The sequence below is a fragment of the Aedes aegypti genome, chromosome 2 (assembly GCF_002204515.2).
Source record: "Aedes aegypti strain LVP_AGWG chromosome 2, AaegL5.0 Primary Assembly, whole genome shotgun sequence".
NCBI classification, from domain to species: domain Eukaryota; kingdom Metazoa; phylum Arthropoda; class Insecta; order Diptera; family Culicidae; genus Aedes; species Aedes aegypti.
The window spans coordinates 36849260-36869936 of record NC_035108.1 but is presented as its reverse complement, the minus strand read 5'-3'; the positions used below and the strand labels follow the sequence as shown (position 1 = coordinate 36869936).

Sequence of the window (20677 nt, the reverse complement as noted above, 5' to 3'; positions counted from 1 at the left end):
GGTAAAAGCCCACCTCACAGGTGACCCCTAATTTAGAGGGGGTCTAAATATAATCTAACCGCTAACGGAGTCTGTGGAGTACCAGGGCGCCCTCTGCAGTATTGTGCCCTTCCTGTGCTACCCGGAGCAATGGCGCAGGTGACCTTGTGTTTCTCCGAGATAATCGGCTGCTCTTCTTCAGTCTATAGCCTAAGGCTAAATAAGGTGGGGGTTATGAATATGTTGCTAATTAATTTAAATAATCACCTATATGGTTTCGCATTATGCGTTTTACACAGTGTGTTCTGTGCTCTTTCGCCTTTGGCGACTTTCAATAGATACCAATCTGTTTTTTTCGCTGCTGGTCTTTTTCGTTCTGAGATTTCAAACAGCTCAATCCTGCCTAGTTTGGGTAGTGGCTACAGTTAGGTTAGCTCAGATCAATCTTCAGCAGAAAAGAACAGCAACGATCAATCTTTGCAGACTCATGGCCTAAGTGGCCCTAGTTCAAGAACCCTACTTTCATAGAGAGAACGTCTATCTAAGTAACCTTGTGTGCCCAGTTTTTTGCTACTTTCAGCAAACCTGAAATGGCAAACTCGTGCTCCATGCCCCGCGCATGCGTGCTCGTTAATAAAGCAATCGTTGCTACACTCATATATGTGTTAACTACCATAGATGTATGTGCTGTCACAATCGATGTTTCTGTTGGTGACCTCAACAGGAAATACGTATATTGTTCGGTATATTTACCACATGATGAACCATCCCCAACGGATGACTTCAAACGAGTTGTCGTTCACTGCGTAACAAAAGGCCTTCCGCTGATTGTGGGCAGTGATGCCCAATGCTCATCACATCGTCTGGGCAGCTCAGATATCAATTTGAGAGCCTCCAGTCTGATGGAATACTTAAGTAGTACAGATCTTGGATTACTTAACAAAGACAATCGCCCAACCTTCATGGTATCTAATAGAGACATAACGCTCTGCTCGAATAGAACCAGTCACGAGTTGACGAATTGGCATGTTTCAGATGAGGAATCATTATCTGATCATCGCTACACCTTCTTTGAACATTCAAAAGTAACTACGCAGACTTTGTGTTTAAGGAATCCCCGGTCAACAAACTGGGAACTCTACATTGAATTGATACTATTACACCTTACATTATGAAAGCTTTTGAAGAAGCATGTTCTCTGCGGTCTGTAAAGACTACAAGAGGGACCCCATGGTAGAATTCCGATCTGACTAGACTCAGGAAACAATGTAGAAGAAGTTGGAACAGACGCCGTTCAGCTGGATCAGAGTCGTTCAAGTCGGCTCGCAAGGCTTACAAGAAGGCTCTTCGTTCTGCTGAACGATCCGGCAGGAAAAACCTTTGTACAAATGTTTCCAGTTTGAGTGAAGTCAGTCGGCTGAACAAAATCCTTACAAAATCTAAGGATTTCCAAGTGAATGAAATTCGCTTACCTAATGGTGACTTTACTTCTTCTGATAAAGAAATTTTAGAATGTGTATTCAATACACACTTCCCCGGATGTGTGAAGCATCTACGGATGAATCAAATGTCTTTTCATGTAGTTACGAGTCTCTGGCTCGCAGTATCGTAACTACTGAATCGATTCAATGGGCACTTAATAGTTTTGCTCCTTTCAAATCTCCAGGAGCGATGGGATTTATCCTGTTCTGCTCCAGAAGAAATTTGAGTTTATCAAACATGTTTTGAAAAAGTGACTTGTAAGCAGTTTTGCTACCGGGTATATTCCCAGATCCTGGCGTGATATTACTGTAAAGTTTATCCCAAAAGGAGGACGTGCGTCGTATGAGGAAGCGAAGAGTTTTAGACCAATCAGTCTGACCGCTTTTCTTCTGAAATGTCTGGAACGCATTATCGATCATCACATCCGTGATGTTTATTTGGCAAACATGCTTCTTCATGTGAATCAACATGCTAACCAATCTGGAAAGTCCACTGTGACTTCTTCCGCACATTTGTATACGATATCGAGAAAGCATTTGTTCAGAAGCAATCCTGCTTGGGTGTTTTCTTAGATGTTGAGGGTGCCTTTGATAACGTGTCTTTCGATGCCATATTGGAAGCTGCACGAAACTATGGGCTACCTACAATGATTACCAATTGGATTCATCAAATGCACAAAAACCGACATCTCTTCTCGACATTGTGTCAAGCAGCGATTCGAAAATTGAGTGTTTGTGGATGCCCCCAAGGGGGAGTCTTGTCACCACTTTTGTGGAACCTCGTAGCAGATACGCTATTGAGATTGATGTGACTGATTAAGGTGAAACTCCTTTGAATCCACTAATAACTGTATAAAAGTAGTGGTACACAAAAAAATATACTTTTGTTTGTTGGTAATTGTGAAATTATAATTGATATGACGTTGTTGCCAGTAGTCGCTACTTCAATTTGAGTCTTTTCCCCTTCAACTAAATAAGATTGCTTGATGTCGTACGTAACCATCAACGTATCTGACAGCCCTGCAAGCGAGAAGCCGGCGTAAAATTAGAAAAATAAAAAAAGCGAAATGCTGTGATCAAGTGATTGTTTTTAGCACGGTTTGGTGAAATTTCCTGTTGTTTTCATCAGAAATCAACCATTAATTGTTCTTTAATTACCTAGAAATGAAAGTAAACTGTGTTGGAGGTTCTACGTTTAGTGATAGTGGTAAAATTTTGCGAAAAGTGTTCTTCGTTCGCAGGCGGATAAACGTAAACAATTGTAGCAAAGTTAAACGTCCGTGTTGAAAATTAGCACGGTTAATGAAATTTCCACCAGCAACAAGTGCTAACACTACGGAAATCGTAAGGTAATAGTGTTCTGATGTCTCGTTAGCAATTTAGGAGTGAACTTAGTGTAGGTAAGTGAAATATTTTGAGAAATAATGTGGACTTCCAGAAATGTGTTTGTATATGTGAGGAAGCCATTTTCACTGCCATGACACGGATTCCTTCCTATATGTCCTTATGTAAAGTATGTCGGAGTCATTCTTGATTCCAAACTTTCATGGACACCTCACATTGATTTCAGAGTCAAAAAAGCTTGCTTGGGCCATCTGATGGCGATGTCTGGTGCGTTCTCTACGACTCTCACGGCAGCGCTCGAGGCTTTTTTCGACGTTGTGCCACTACACATACATCTTAAACAATAAGCATTTTCTTGCTCTTACCGTTTATGGGTACTGGATCTACTGGAGAAAAATCCAGTGAATCGTAGATCAACACACACTTCGTTGTTTCCACTTTTGGTGAATTGGGACAAAATTGTCCTTGCTCCAAGTGATTTCACAATTGCTTGTCACTTTCCTTACAGGACATTTACCACACAATTCCCTTCACGGGAAGAGTGGACGTCTGGCTATTTGGAAAGAAGTATATCAAACAATATACAGTGAAACCTCCATGAGTCGATATCTTAAGAGACCATCGACTCATGGAAATATCGAGTCGTGGAAACAAATCCCTTGGAAAGCTGTTTAAGGGGACCATCATAGTAACCATGAATTTTTATGTTTAGTATGGTTCCATGAGTCGATATCGAGTCATGGAACATCGACTCATGGAGGTTCAACTGTAGTATGATACACTGATGGCTCCTTTCTTGAAGGTAGAGCTGGTGCAGGTGTATATTCTGGTGAGCTAAGGCTGAACCAGTTTTACTCACTTGGTAGAAACTGCACTGTTTTTCAGGCGGAAATATTTATTTGCTCTTATGTGTAGAGTGCAATCAGCACTTCGACAGCGCGTAATGGGTAATGGTATCATAAACTTCTGTTCAAAAAGTCAGGCTGCTATAAAAGCTCTTTCTTCGGCCAACTCAAGGTTGAGGCTTGTTATCGCATGTCGAACTCAAATTGAGGAACTAAATTCAGTCAACTCTGTGAACCTTGTATGGATACCTGGCTATTCTTTTATAGCTGTAAATTAATTAGCTGATGCCGTTGGAGCATCGCATGACTTCATTGGCCCTGAGCCGGCTATTCCAATTTCGAAGTGCTGGATGAAGCTACAGATAAATTCTTGGGCGGCAACTCAGCACAAGCAATATTTGAATAGTTTGGAGTCGAGTCGTCAAACTGAATTGTACATTACTGAGCCATCTCCAAGAGTGGCGAAGTATTTAACAAATTTGTCAAAGCAGAATTGCAGTCTCTTGGTCAGAGCGTTGACAGGCCACTGCGAACTCAACTATCACATGGCAAATATTCAGCGTGCTGATTCATTTGTGTGTGATAGTTGTGACTCCGATTATGGAACTTCGTATCACCTGATATGTAACTGTCCAGTTTTTGCGCAAATGCGAATTCAATTACTTGATAAGTGGTAGTCGAAATATTAAAAGGTATTAAAAGGTAAAAAATACTCCAATCTACTTTTTCTTTCTCTATTGAGATTCTGTTTAGAGGATTAGAAACAGTTATAATACAGGATTGCATGTTTAATAATTGGTTTGCTAAGGAAGAACGAGCTACATATTTGGTTACTAAAGAAATGTAGGGCATTATCATAATGTATACGAGATATAGGTGTGCATGGCACAAATTCATGAAAAAAATACACTGATTTGTGTTTATTTGTTCACATCTATCTATGGCATCGGATTGCCGTGAATATGGAAAATATAAAATAGAATCATATTGCGCTTGTAATTAAAAAAGAAAAAAAATCCTTTCTTTTCACTAAACAAAAAAACATCGTTCAATGTCAATGAAATGCCTTTCTGAAATGGTAACAGACCGGAAAAGTGAGCTGAACATGAATTCATCCCAGTTAAGAATCAATTTTAATTAGGATGGGCATCTTGCGGGCAAATGAGTTAAATTAAAGCCAATTGTTTTGTCAGTTCACTAGAATTCAACTCATGAACAAACCTGTTTTGCTAGGACCGTCAAATCAACCGGTCCTAAGCCCCTGTGTCAAATTGAATGAAGAAGAAAAACTTGTTCGACATTCCATTCAATAGATTCAAAACATCGAGTGGTAAGGTAAAGTACTTAATGTCAATAGTGGAGCTCCTACTTTCAACATCTTTTCCTTCAGAACGAACATTCAAGCATGTTCTACTAAGGACGTGTAGGTAATATTGTCACTCTCCTTTTTGTGAATAAGCTGAGGGAACATGTTTACTGCCCATAACTGCATATTTGTAACATTCGACAAAAGTAGGCATTGAGTAAATGGAATACCCAGTGTGAATTTTATGTCAGTATGGGAGTAAACTAAAATTTCTAAAAATTACCAGCAACTCAAAAGTGCTTATTTGAGGCTGATATTTTGTACAACTCATTTCGCATACTAGGTGAATAGTCAGAAAAAAATTCTGATAGAAATTCCATTGCTATTACGTTACGAGGCCCATTTAAAATATCAATGTGACTGTTATGCGGTTATAATTACCAATGTGACAAAACAACTTGGTATTTTTCCGAATTTTGTAGAACAATCTCACAGATTTCAGTAAGTTGATCGAAAGTATTTATCATTTGATGACTCTCCATGGTATTAACTCCAATTTGTCAAAAATGTCGAATGTGACTGTTATGCAGTTATGGACAGTTTACAAATATGTCAAGAAAATTTCAATGAGTTATAACTTCCTATTATATGCTTGCCTTCTTCCTGACGTAACAGATAGAGTCTGTTTGTCAGCTTTGTAGAATATTACGAGCTCTTTTACAGTTATTTACTAAGGACTATCTTTGCAAAAATTGGCGTAGCTAGCATTTATTTTCTATAGGTGGCCTAACAAATTATTGGTTTACCGAAGTAATGTCGGTCGCAATAAATACAATTTTCATAAATTTCGCAGTTCGCATTTTATTTGTTTCTGAATTTGTCTTATATCGCTGTACATCAGTGATAATTGTTAATTTCTGTTTTGACCACGGAAAATATACATCGTTTGCCTAATCCAGTAAAAAATTCCTTCACAAAAAATCTTTCAAAGAACTCTCCAGAATTCTACGAACTTTTTTGGCATTCAATCATCTGCTTTCGAGAGATTCCTCTGTGAACTATCACGGGGATTTCTTCATAAATTATTTTAGTTCTTTCAAGAAATTCTTTCCCTGTTATCACTGAGTTCCTCCAGGGATTCCCAAGTAAAAACATTTCCAGGATTAGTAGCTATTATGGAGCATTTTTTTTTCCTGAAGTTAATTTAGGCTTTCTAATCTTACAACCAAAATTCCCGAAGAATCTCTATCAAATTGCTTAAAAATCTCTTGAAGAATTTTGCCAGATAACGCTTACAACAGTTTTTAAACATATTTTCATGGAGATCGTTTACGTACTTATTACGCATAAATTCAAATTGTTAGTTTAAACTATCTTCCAGTAGCTCATTGATAATTTGTTCAAGATTTTCTTGGATAACTGAGGATTTCACCAAGAAATAGTACGACAAATGGTAGGGATCCCATCAAAATTATCTTCAATAATATATCACCAAGCAGGGATTATTTGCACAAATTCTACAACTTTGTCTTTCAGATTCTTCCTATATTACGTACAAAGATATCGACCGTGATAATTATTTTTAATTAGTTTACCGGCATATCGGTCTGTTTTGCTCAAAGTAATAGGGAGCAAGGAGAAGAAAGCAATGAAAACTAAATGGATAGGTACCGTGAGGGAATAGCGAGAGTGTTATTCAAACAACACGCCAAGACGTTCCCATAGGGGATGTTAACCACAAAGAAGGACGTTTCAAGTAATATTGTGTCATATGGTATGCCCTCTTCAACAACTAATCCAATTTCTCTCGCCGTTTCCTTACGGTACCTATCCATCTAGTTTTCATTCCTTTCTTCTCCTTGCTCCCTATTACTTTGAGCAAAACAGAGCGATATGTTGGTAAACAAATTAAATATTCTTTCTCTTCAGATTCTTTCAACAAATCGTCCAGAAATTTTTTGAAAATTCTTCGATTCTTCATTGCTTATAAAAGTTGTAGCAAAAATGATCCAACCCTTCCTGTAAAAAAAAGGACTCTAAAGGTTTCTCCTATTATTCCACAAGTTTTTCATGAACTATTAATCAGGGTTAAATTGGGAAAATGCTCTTAGCAATTTATCAGAAGCTTCCCATAGATCTATCTGCATATTTTACAAGTGTTTTTCACTTAGTATTTCTATAGATTTATCTAAAAATCTATTTGATATTTCTCCCCGCATTCCTTCAAAATGCTCTCTCTAAAATGATATATTAAAATTTCCTTGAAAAATGCCTATCTAGGAAAATTACAAAAATCAATCTTTCGTATGAATTTTCTAGCGGAATACGTCCAACTGTTTTTTTTTTTTTCAAGGCTCTTCCGCGAAAATACTCAAATATTTTCCGAGCAATTTGTTCAGGGATTTCTTCGGAAAATTGGACAAGTTCAAGTTTTTATTTACATGAGTTACCACAAGCCTATAGTTAGCTTTAAATATTGTTCATTCCATTTTTCGAAATTGGAAAATAAAAAAAAATATGTTTTCGACTGAATTCTCAAGCGACTTAATATAATCTTAATCGAACATCATCCGACCATATTTCCCTCATTCGTTCAAAATATCAAACACCATCACCAGAAGAAATCCATGTCCATTATTATTAGCCCAACCCGTAGCAATATCCCTCGAAGAGTATGTGATTATTTATCTAACCATTCTCTGCCCCGTACACAAATTGTTCGTTTATAGAATTCCGTTGAATCAGCACTGCCAATTGATTCTAGCCTCCTTCTAGAAACATATTTTTAGATTCATCACATACGTAGATCGATCAGACGATTGACGACTGAACCGCAATATCTTCTCCACTTTATTACTCATTAATTAGACAAATGACGTTTCTGTCGCATGATTTGTCATATGCGAATCTTCAGATAACAAAATTCGGATTGTGACTTATGGTTGCAGAATCAGGTGATAAATTATTCATCATCGATTTCCGCACAAAACTGAGGGGGGAAGACGCGTTTCTTTTTTCATCGGTAATTAACGCTCTCGGGAGTGTGTGCTTATTTTCACCGCGCAAACGGCACCAGGCTGGTCGTCAAGATTTATGGCGTAAAATGACGACTTTTTGAGAGACGGTGGTGGCGTACAGAATTGTGGCTAGTCCACTATGGATGATTAGGTGGTCAAAATGGAAAAATACGTATTCTGATTGTTTCAATGTATTGCTGGAATATCAGAGCAAAACCAATTGGCTTTTTTTGTGATACAGATTTTCAAAGTTGAAGTTATTAGCAAAAATTAAAATTAAAATCCAAGTTATTTGTTGAGAGAAATAGACAGAACCGGCGTAATATGTTAACCTTTATATACTACTGTTCGAAAGTTTCATAAAAAAATCTTTTAACATAAATTGGAATAATATAAACAGTAGTACTTTAGTGCGAGTAAATAGAAGGACCACACTGAAAAAATATATTAAATTTCTCATCAAAACTTTACCCAACCCTTACCTTATAACTTAATATTCCTTCTTCTTCTTGGCATTAACGTCCTCACTGGGACAAAGCCTGCTTCTCAGCTTAGTGTTCTTATGAGCACTTCCACAGTTATTCACTAAGAGCTTTCTTTGGCATTGCCAATTTCGCATTCGTATATCGTGTGGCAGGTTCGATGATACTTTATGCCCAGGGAAGTCAAGGAAATTTCCATTACGAAAAGATCCTGGACCGACCGGGAATCAAACTCAGACACCTTCAGTATGGCTTTGCTTTGTGGCCGCGGACTCTAATCATTCGGCTAAGTAAGGAAGGACTATTCCTTATAAAAGCTAAATACTCCCTCAGGGGATATTGGAAAGGCTTCATGAATATGACATAGAACGGTTTATATATTTTGACGATCAGGCTTTTTGAAAGTTGCCCATAGTGCGCCCATCCAGAGTGGCGAATGTTCTCCCTCATTAAACTATGTAGCAAACAGCTTTTTATGGTGCGTTGAAATGTGAGACGAATTGACAATGCATTGGTCACAGAAAAATGTTGGCGTTTTGGCAAATGGAATTTTGCCGTTTGTCGAGTTGTAAGTCGTGTGTAAGCGCGGAAAATTTGCAATTTGGCACGTGTTTGACGGTGGCGGCGGATCGGTTTGTTTTTGATCTGCAGTCGTGAAATGATTGACGTGTGGCGTAGTAGTGGCAAATAATTTGAATATGTAATTTTCTTTGTAGTCTCGAACTTTGTCTGAGTAATAAGACGCTCACACACAGACCCTTTGAAAACTTAGTTGGAAATTCGGTTAATGAATACTAGTTTGTTTCAATATAAAATGTTTGAAAGCTCTGTATTCTCGTGCTGTGCTTACACAAAATCTTGCAGCTGACGAATATTTTGATATCACCTATATCAGAAAGAGAGATAGGAGAAATGTTTCATTTGGAATTATTGAAAAAAAAAAAATACTAATCAATAAGGTCCTGTACAAATCTGTTCTGTGACAATATTGTACTAGAATTTGTGAGAATTGTTCCAGAAACTAGCTCATGATTCTTTTTAAAATGGTGCATTGTGCTTGGTATGAATGATCTCAAGGGTTTCAGTGCGCATCGTATCTTTGTGCTGAGCGTACACAAATTCTCTCTGCTCTTGGAAGTTTTTGAAAACTACATAAAGCACATACAGCGTAATAAGTTAATCAATTAAATAACCATGCGGATTGGATTACCGAACAGCTCAATATAAGCGTCAATTTATAAAATAAAACAGTACTTCCCAGTGCTACAAAAAAGCAATTTTCAGTACTTTTTTTCTACTATTGATTCCTTTACGACCCTTGCTAGGACCCTTCCCTTCAATTTTCCGCTGGACCCGTTAGCGACAGCTAGCGGTGCTAATTCTTCTTGGACACCGTCATGGGAAAAAACCTCTTAGAAGGTCACGTCTTCTTTCGTCTATTCACTAAACATGGTTGAAACCACGAACAAAAGGAATAGCTAATCTCTGAATTCACAACTTTCTTCCAAAAGAGTAAGATTTAAAACTGTCACTAAACGTAGCAAAAATGGAAGAAATAACGTTTCTCTGGTATGCGAACTTTCTTCCAAGGGTGAAATGGATAACGTTGATAATTGCATCGAAATGAGCAATCAGTTCGATGCGCTAGACCAATTTTTTGAACACCAAATCGAAACAGTCTCTAGCCTAAGCTCTTTGATTCAAGTGAGGAAGCAAAGAGTGCCGCCTATCGTGGTCAGTTGTTCCGTATTTGGGAAATTTAGGCAGAAGATCTTGAACTCCATTAGGGGAATCAAGGTTTCCTTCCAAATCGCAAAGAAAGGAAACTGTCGCGTTTTGCCGGAAACTCTTAAAGATCGCCAACTTCTTCTCACACATCTTGAAGAGAAGTCGCACATTTTTTTTTACTTATGACGACAAAACTGTACGTTTGTTCAAAGTCGTTTTGAAAGGTCTCTCAAGTGATTATAAGTCACCTGAAGAGATCAAAAATGGAGTAAATGATTTACTTGGATTTTCTCCAGTCCAAGTAATGCTTATGAAGAAGAGAACCCAATCTGGCATTGTCCGGAAAGGGCTTTCTCAAGAATATTATTTAGTTCACTTTAACAAAAAAAGATCTCAATAATATTAAAGCTTTAGAAAAAGCAAAACTTATGTTCGATGTCCGTGTGACATGGAAACATTTCCAGAAACCTGGAGGAAATTACCAGAACCCCACTCAGTGCCGTCGGTGCCAAAACTGGGGTCATGGTACAAAAGATTGCAGCATGGATGCTAAATGCATGATTTGCGGAGGTTCTTCTCACGCCAAGGACGTTTGTCCAGTGAAGGAAGATAGCGATAAGCTCTTATGCGCCAATTGCAAGGGCAATCATAAGTCAAATTTTTGGTCTTGCCCTTCGCGCAAGAGAGTCGTTGAGGCTCGTGCCAGGCAGATGAAAGATAATATCCGTTACGATAACGGTCGTTTCCGGAATGCCTGGTAGAGTATCGAACAATGCTCATTTTTCAGTTAACGATCGCTTGATTGGAATCATACCAGTAGCGCAACCAAGGGGGGGTTTTGGGGGTCAAACCCCCCCAGAGCAGATTTGTTTTTAAAGAATTATTTCCAAATACATATACTATTTAAATTTAACACTACCATCCAAAAACATCGGACTAGTACGTTGTATTAACAGTAATGTTCTTCAAAATTGATGCTTTTGAATAGTAAGACTCCCAAAGAGTTTTATTAAATTAAAATTATCTTGCTTATTCTGATAAATAAAAGGGTTTTGACGAGAAGTTTGTCATAATACATGCAGATATGCATGCATATTGAGACCGTTTGACCGTATTGACAGATGATTGATGCAAATTCCGATGCCTCAAAAATCTCAAAGTTGGCTCAGCATTTAGGCGAATTTCATAGCTTTTGGAGCACGTGAATCACACGAAAAGCAATACTTTAGTTTTTGATGATTACAAATAAAAATCCTGAGAGAGATTATGGGAGAGAGCGGTTCCGATCCTAAGCTTAAAAATCACAAACATTCGTCTACAAGCTGCAAATGCTGATTTACCTTCGAAGATCGGCTAATAATAATCGTAATGGTTCATATTGCAACCTATTGCACTAGAAGATCATAATGTTTGTTGAAAAACATGGAAACGTATTTAGGGGGCGTAGAGTGATTGAACGCTATCACGCTAATGTATGTGCGTGCATTCATGTAACCTGGATAATCTTTCAAACATACTACGAAGGATGTAGATTGAATCGATACCAGAATATTGTAGTGTCGTTAAACCAATCATGCTTTAGAAGTAAAATCTACGCCAATTTTCATAAAGAACAAAATATTCTTTGGAATTCGAAAGTTCTTTTATCTTCCATCACCGTCCTTAGGAAAACTGTTGGGAAATTTCGCCAGGTACAACATATTCCCTTTGGCTAGCGGAGTTAGTTTATATAGAAATGTATGTCTAGGGTGGACGAGAGAAGCTTAGGTTTGCAAATGTTGTTTCGTTATGTTTTACCCCGAAAAACTTTTACAAAAAAAACTTTACTTTTAAGTTTGCAAAACCCCCGCTAAAGCCAAATCCTGGTTGCGCTACTGAATCATACCTATCAAGTAGATCATAATCATGCTCATTCACAAACTAATTTTAATTCGTCGGGTAGTCGTTCGAATCTTTTAATTTCGAATGTATCTACCCAAGGAAAATTGTTTCAAATCAAATGACAAAAAAAAAACCTGCCACCACAGGTAACTTCTACTCCGCCTCTTCGTCTACCGAAAACTCTAACGGGAAATAATGTACCCACTTCGAATGATATGTCTGCCTCAGATTTTAATTTTCTAACTGAACAATTGAATTTAATGATTGATGCAATGTTTAAAGCCACCACTATGACTGAAGCAGTCCAAGTAGGTGTAAAATTTACAAATCAAATTGTTATCGGATTACGCTTTTCTAATAGATCCAATAAATAATAATTTAAATATTTTAAATTTGAATGTTCGTTTTTTGAATGGTAAAGAGGACGAGCTGTTTAATTTTCTTACAGCGATTAACGTGCATATAGCGGTTATTACCGAAACATATTTAAAACTTGAATCCAAACTAAAAAACGATCCAAACTTGATTGTTTATCGCAATGATCGACTTAATGGGGCTTGTGGGGGAGTTGCAATCATCATTCATAGGCGTATAAAACATCAACTGTTTTCGTCATTTGAAACTGAAGGTTTAGAACTTTAGGTGTTTCGGTTGGAACACCGCTTGGTAAATATACTTTCATAGCTGCCTATTTGCCGTTTCAATGCTCTGAGCAAATTAATTTGCTCAAAACTGACTTGCGAAAATTGACTCGCAATAAGTCAAAAATTTTTGTCATTGGTGACTTAATGCCAAACATAGGTCATTACTTTAACAAATTCCATTGTTGAAGCCAGGAGCATTGCAATTCCAAAATGTGAAGTAAAATTTGAATCCGTGATTATAGACGATGATCTTAAACTCTTGATCCGCCTCAAAAACGTGAGGAGAAGGCAATTTTAACGCACTCGCGATCCTGCTATGGAAATTATATGGCAGGATTTGCAGAAATAAATCAAGAAACGTTTTGCACAGTTGAGAAACAAAAATTTTGAAAATAAAATTTCTCAATTGGACCCTGGCTCTAAGCCCTTTTGGAAATTATCTAAAATCTTGAAAAAACCTCAGAAGCCAATACCGGCATTGAAAGAGGAAAACAAATTATTACTAACGAAAAAGCTCAAAAACTTGCTATGCAGTTTGAAAGTGCACACAATTTTAATTTAGGACTTACTAGTCCAATTGAAAATCAAGTTTCTCAGGACTTCGAAAATATTCTCAATCAAGAGAACGTTTTCGAAAATGCCTGTGAGACTAATTTGGAAGAAGTGAGAACTATAATTAAAAAATTCAAAAATATGAAACCTCGTGGCGATCATGGAATTTTCTACATCCTCATTAAGAAACTTCCAGTAGTAGCTTATCATTTTTAGTTGATATATTCAACAAATGTTTTCAATTGGCATATTATCCTGACAAATTGATAAATGCAAAGGTTGTTCCAATTTTAAAACCAGACAAAAATCCTGCAGAAGCTTCTAGCTATCGTCTAATCAGTTTGCTTTCCTCCATCAGTAAACTTTTTGAAAAGGTCATTTTGAACAGAATGATGGCCCACGTTAACGAAAATTCATTTTTTGCCAATGAACAGTTCGGTTTCCGCCATGGACATTCGACCACTCATCAACTTTTACGTGTAACAAATTTGATCCGTTCCTACAAATCTGAAGGCTATTCTACTGGTCTTGCTCTTCTAGACATAGAAAAAGCATTCGACAGTGTTTGGCATGAAGGTTTGATCGTAAAATTAAAAAACTTTAATTTTCCAACATACATTGTTAGAATAATTCAAAGTTATCTGTCAAATCGTACACTTCAGGTTAATTATCAGAACTCCAGATCTGAAAGACTTCCTGTAAGAGCTGGTGTTCCTCAAGGCAGCATTTTGGGACCGACATTAAACAATATTTTCACATCTGACTTACCTGAGTTACCTCAGGGATGTCAAAAATCCTTGTTTGCGGATGACACAGGTCTCTCCGCCAAAGGACGAAGTCTGCGTGTCATCTGTAGTCGAATGCAAAAAAGTTTGGATATATTTTCTTCATACTTGCAAACATGGAAGATTTCTCCAAATGCTTCATATTAAGACCTTCGCTCTTCGTTATAATTCAAACATATATAACTGAAATTAAATAACAGAATTAGAAATTCGATTTCGCTTTCGTCTGAGGTCGAAATCGGGTATCTGTCAAAGAATACAAACTCTAGTTGAATTAAATGGTATAATTGATTCAGTTTTTATTTATTTATAGGTGCTACACTAAACAGCTCGAAAATTTATTATACATAGCTCTACTTGGTTAATACAAGTGACAGCATTTTTTAAACAATACATACATTGATTGATAATTGAACATATGTATGTGTAGTTCTATGGAGAAAATTTCAGCTTAATTGCATGTAATGAATCAAAACTAGAGCAAGTTGACTAATTTGTATAGACATTGACATGGACGACAATTATTAAGAACAGCACTACTGTTTCTACTGTGAAGCAATTTTGAAAAATCATTGATGCTAATTAATGAACAAGTTTTGTTTTACCGTAATCCGGGGTAACATTGATCAGTTTTTAGGATATTTCTTAAATATTTAATTCAAAAATGCAAATGTTCTGAGTTTTATATTTTTAAAACAAGTACTGCCACCCATAGCTCGTGACTACATGCTGTATTTTGCTTTTTGAAAGATTTAAGCGTGTTTACAAAAATGTTTTATGTGATTTTTTCATTTAGCTGATATGGGGTAACATTGATCATCCATGTAAACAACGTTCGGTAATATTGAAAATTTCGTTACTTACTTAAATCATGGTCCCTGAAGCCGAATATGATGTCCAAACGCTTACATCTCATTTACTTTTTGAGTTAATTTAAAATTAAAAACACCTCAAACTGCGAAATACGCCTTAAGGTAGGCAATTTCCTAAGGGAATTTTACATTCTTAACAGTAATTCGTTAATGTTGCCTAATTGAACATACTTATAAAAGTTTTGACAGCGGAATCGTTTTGGGCGATGCCATTTTTAGTGAGAACCGCATTTTCCTTGCTCATACCGCTTGCAGAACCTATGTGAGACATGAATCTTCGGTAGTGTCATCCTTAACCATTAAAATCATTGTTTCGCAAACTTGACAAATTTACGCATAAAGTTAACGCAATTTTTGCAAAAATCTCACTTTTTAATAGCTCATTAATATAAGAAAGAAAAGCAACATTTATGCTTTGGAAATGTTTCATCAATAAATGATGATACCAACTTTTTACGAGATGAGTCATTCCGATCAATGTTACCCCGCTGATCAATGATACCCCGGAATACGGTACCAAATTTTCCATTGAGTACAGCAAACCGCGGACAGATCAAAGGAAAAAGTATTACTCGTACAAGCACACGAATAGATACCTTAATAGTTGAACTAGGTCAAGTGATATAGAAATACTAGAATGGATCCTCCCGTCCATTCTCGACAAAAAGTTTGAGTGGATCCTACAGGCTCTGCAGTACACCCCGGTGTTTGAGAAAGGCAACATCGCTTTGAAAGCTCTTAGAACAGAACTAGAGCAAAACTTGTTTTGCGCTAGGAATAAACGAATTCACCTTAAGCGCGGTAAGCCGTTTCCGGTTATCAAATAACATGTTGCGTAACAATACATATCTAATGAAAATGCTTTCAAAATTTGGCTTTTTATTCACTCACACTTTACCGACTGAAGACGCTCTATAAATAATGTTGTTTATGATATCGAACCTTGTTCGAATTCGATCGACGGCGAAATAAGACTGGCCCATATGTTATAGGGGTGCATCGCAGATGTATTTACCTACCACGCGCCAAAAGCACTGCAAAATTATAGTGGGATGGGTCTGATTGGTGCTGATCGATACGATTGCCCATCAAATTAACACCACATGGACTAGATCACTGTGGATATATCGCGGTAATAGGAGCGACAACCACGAGAATTCGTTGGCAAAATAAGCAAAATTAAATATAGATGGGCCGCTAAACCGCGTCACGATCGGTCGCCAGAGAAGACGTAGTGGAAATTTTACCTGGGAATCAATTCACATGGTAACAATCATAATGGAAACCACAAACAGGGAGCAAGCAAATTTTCAAAAAAATTTATAGGTGTCTTCAAAACAAGCTTCAACCCATTGATCATTTCCGTTGCAGATTCCAGCCACAATGGACGTCGACAGTATAGTCTACAGCAACTGTAAGAACCCCTCCAAGTACGAGCCGTACCGATGTACGTTGAGTGATAAACTGCGCAAAATTGCCAAGGCAGAACTCCGCGAAGATGACAAAATTCGTGAACAAGCCCTGGCCCAGATGCGAGAATGGATCGCCAAAAATCCCCACATCAAAAAGTGCCGCACAGATCCGTTGTTTTTGCTGCGATTCCTGCGTACCAAGAAGTTCTCCATAACGCAGTCCTGCGAAATGCTGGAAAAGTACCTCTCCATTCGACAGACCTACCCGAAATGGTTCCGAAATTGTGATGTCGAAGACCCGGAGATGGAAGCCCTCATCGACGGTGGATATATTGTGCCCATGCCGCAGAGAGACGACAACGGCCAGCAACTGATACTCTCCGTAGCGTCCAATTTGGACCTGAGTCGGGTGAATTCGGCCTTGTTGGCCCGGGCACATTTCCTAGTTCAGGAAGTGCTAGCAGACGACGAGGAGGCACAGATTTGCGGCTATGTCCAGTGCATTGACGAGCGACAGCTGTCCATGAAGTTGATGGGACTGTGGTCTCTGGTCGATATCAAAAAGGTAGCCGAAAGCATACAGCATGGCATCCCCACCAGGATGAGGTCGTTCAACTTTATCGGACTTCCGGCGACGGCGGTTACGCTTCTGGAGTTTTGTGTCTCGCTGCTGAGTGACAAGCTGAGGAAGAGATTCAACGTGAGTAGACAAGATGTTTAATCAATTAAATTTTTGAGTTTCATAATTTGAACGGTTTATCATCATTGTTTACTAGACCTCTTCTTCTTTTCATTGTAACGTTGCCTGATAATCAGCTTAATGTTCTAAGAGTACTTCCACAGGTATTAAGTGAGAGTTTCCTTTGTCAAAGTTGTCATTTTGTTTTTTTGCATTCGTATATTGTATGACAAGCACGATTATGACCAAAGGAGTCAAAGATATTTCCATTACTACAACATCCTGGACTAACAGAGAATCGAACCCGGATACTTTCAGCATGGCTTAGCTTTGTAGCTACGAACAATACCACTAGGCTAAAGAAGGCTGTTTAACATTGACACTTATTTTTGAGTGGTAGTAACAGTTGAGTATGTCGTTTGAGCTTTTCTTTTTAAAGAATCGTTCGAAGCAGAATGTTAATCGTACTCAATAAACTTGAATAATTTTCACTTCTAAAGGAAAATTTCCAGTAAACAATTACCGCAACATCAACGGCATTCTAATTTAATGAATAACTACAAAACTTCAGTTACATCAAACTAGTTTAATTTGCGTCATTGAGTGTCGCTTTAGATGAGATGATAATTAACGTCTGTTGTGAAAACAACACAATCTGAACAAATTTTCTTTTTATTCGTGATCAAAATACCAGGGCCACGCCTAATCTCTAATTTGGATTAGCGTAGCATGAAGCGTAGAATCATTCATTGGGCTAACTGTACAAATTCGTGGCTGCCATTTCCTGAGAATTTGATGACATATTTCAGAGAAACATTTTAACCAAATCGCCATACAAAAAACCGAGTGTTCGGAATATGAGACAAAACGGTAACTTTTGGGAAAAAATGAAGCAACATTTGACAACGCCGAATACTGAGCTCATTCTGTTTCATATTCCGAACACCTTGATTCAAATTCCGAACAGCACGAATAATTCGTATTCAAATGAAAAATTTTACACAAATTCATCTGACTTACAATTGTTACAATTCCTAGATTTCAAATTGCCATAAATGACATTATATTTAAGATATAAATGGCCGTCCTCTTCTTGAAATTTATTTACATATTCCAATGAAATGTTTCTGGAACATCCCCGGAACATGTTCGGAATTTGAGACAAAACGGTACTCTCCCTCTGATCTGATCAGTGATCATATGAATACAGAAAACCTGACATAATCAAAAAACGTCTCGAATTCTTTAAATAAGTATACCATGGAATATTTTCACTCCAAGAATAGTGATTCATTACCAACGCAAAGCATTGACATCATTTGTTTGAGTACCGTTTTGATTCATATTACGGACACTTAAGGACTCAGTGGAGTAAAACTGATCAAAAAGCATATAAAATAAATCAGTTTGTATGATTCCTCCGCATTATCGAGCGTTGAACACACTTAGCTTTCGAATTGTGAGCGAAGATTTTAATTCTGCAACGTGAATAATTTTAAATAAATACAAATGTGTGGACTTTCCATGATTCTTATTCCGGACGCTTCCTCACTTTTGCTTTGAATTCCGGACACTTTGATTTAAATTCCGGACAGCTCATGAAAATCAAATCGAGAAGTCAAATCATCAATTGAAATCGCTAAACCACTAAACAAACGTGTAATGCAGTTGAGCAATATTAATTTTTAGAGATATCGATGAAAAAAGCATAATTAAACGAGCTACAAAAGTGCGAACTTTTGAACGGCAAAAACTGAAACATTTCATGTGAAATGTATCCCATACAAAGAAGAGTGTCCGGAATTAAAAGCTGTCCGTAATATGAATCAAAACGGTAATTTGAGTTCTACTAAACCTGCAAATCGCCCATCCAAAAACCACCCCATCTATGATGAAAAATAACACGTGTTGCGATAATGTTCTGAATATTCATTCCTCTTATTTGCATGATTGATACCATAATTGAAAATCCGTGAAAATGAGTGTATTTTGGGTCACTGGTCCAAAAATTATTAGGATATCTGGTAAAAAATCAAGCTGTCCGGAACTGGAAGACAGCCGGAAGCCGAGCGGTCAGCAATTAAAGTTCAACTGATATGTCAGCAAAAAATCAAGTTTGTTCATAGCAGCTCCTGCCACTGACAATAAATGTCACTTTTGCTGAGATGTCAGTAAACGAACTTAAATCGCGATTTGCACAGCTGAGCACGGCATTCTGGTTTAAGTGTGAAGATAAAATAATATGATTTTTCTACATTTCGTTTAAATATTGTGCAAAATACATGTATACTTTCAAATTATGATTGTATTGGATCATGCTTGTGGCATTCAAATATTCATTTCACACACTTAAATCAGAACACCGATTTCAGCTGTTCAAATTTCGGTTGAAGTTATTCCGGTGGGTCACTGGGTCAAGTCAGGTAAAAAAGGCTATTTTTTGGGACATGCCAAGTTATCTTTATTTATTTCCAATGACAATCATTTTAATTTGCATAAATCATTAAGATCTGATATTCAACATTATAAATGCAGAGTTTTGCATCATTTAAAATATACCGGATGTGGCTATTCGGACGTAATGCCCGGAATAACCGGCTACAGATTTGTTGGATACTAAACCTTTTCAATTCTCGAAAAGTAGAAATCAAACAAACTTGTGCTCTAAAATACGATCCCATAAGCTTGGTCAGATGTTCAGATACAAATTGTCCACTTTATCGTATGTTTAAGGCGTCCCTGGACCCAAAAATAGTCATTTGTAGGATCAATCAAATGCAAAACTCATAGTTATCCAATTCAATCGTTTCTCAAAAGGTTTACAATGATACAATTTTCTTAAAATTCCGTCATATAGTGGCCACATTATAGCCGATTCCAGAAATTATCTGTGACTTAAAATTTGCCTACCTCCAGGGGCACAAACGCACAGTGATCTGTTCACCTGACCTGACCCAGTGATTCATCGAAATAACTCCGGCCACAGGAATATTTCCGCGTTCCTCTGTCCACTTCTAGAAACTAGAAATGTGTGTCAGTATACTGACAAAAAATAATATTAATCCATTAAGAATTCACTGTGCGGTGAGGGTTTTAGAATTATAGCCTTCACTCAGGCCTATACGGGTTAACTTTTGCATACAATCAGCTTACGTTCAAAAACTAGGTAGTTTCTATTACTTCCCTCAAAAAATATGACAAACTGGTTAGCCGTTTCATTCAGTTACATACGACGTTTCTGTACCAGTGTAAAATCGACTCAAGTAGTGTTTTGTTTTGATTCATTGTAAAGGGACGATGCACAATTTATGTCACGCTAAATTTCAACTTTTACGACCGCCTCCCCCTTTGTCACATATTTTGTATGATTCCTTTTGTAAGGCTTATCACAATCTCACATTATTTTTTTTTCTTCGTCTTCTTCTTTCTGGCATAACGTCCCCACTGGAACAAAACCTGCTGCTCAGTTTAGTGTTCTAATGAGCACTTCCACAGTTATTGACTGAGAGCTTACTGTGCCAATGACCATTTTTGCATGCGTATATCGTGTGGCAGGTACGAAGATACTCTATGCCCTGGGAAGTGAAGAAAATTTCCAACCCGAAAAGATCCTCGACCGGTGGGATTCAAACCCACGACCCTCAGCTTGGTCTTGCTGAATAGCTGCGCG

At 37.5% G+C, this 20677-nt stretch overlaps 1 protein-coding gene across 1 annotated transcript in view; it reads left to right on the top strand.

Annotated features, from left to right (window-relative positions):
• The window catches only part of LOC5569906 (clavesin-1), a 47665-nt gene that overhangs the window by 13713 nt on the left and 13275 nt on the right, over window positions 1–20677 (top strand). The window contains exon 2 of the mRNA XM_001658753.2: window positions 16288–17028. Coding sequence (XP_001658803.1) covers window positions 16300–17028 — 729 coding nt within the window. The 5' untranslated portion in view covers window positions 16288–16299. The remainder of the gene's footprint in view (window positions 1–16287; window positions 17029–20677) is intronic.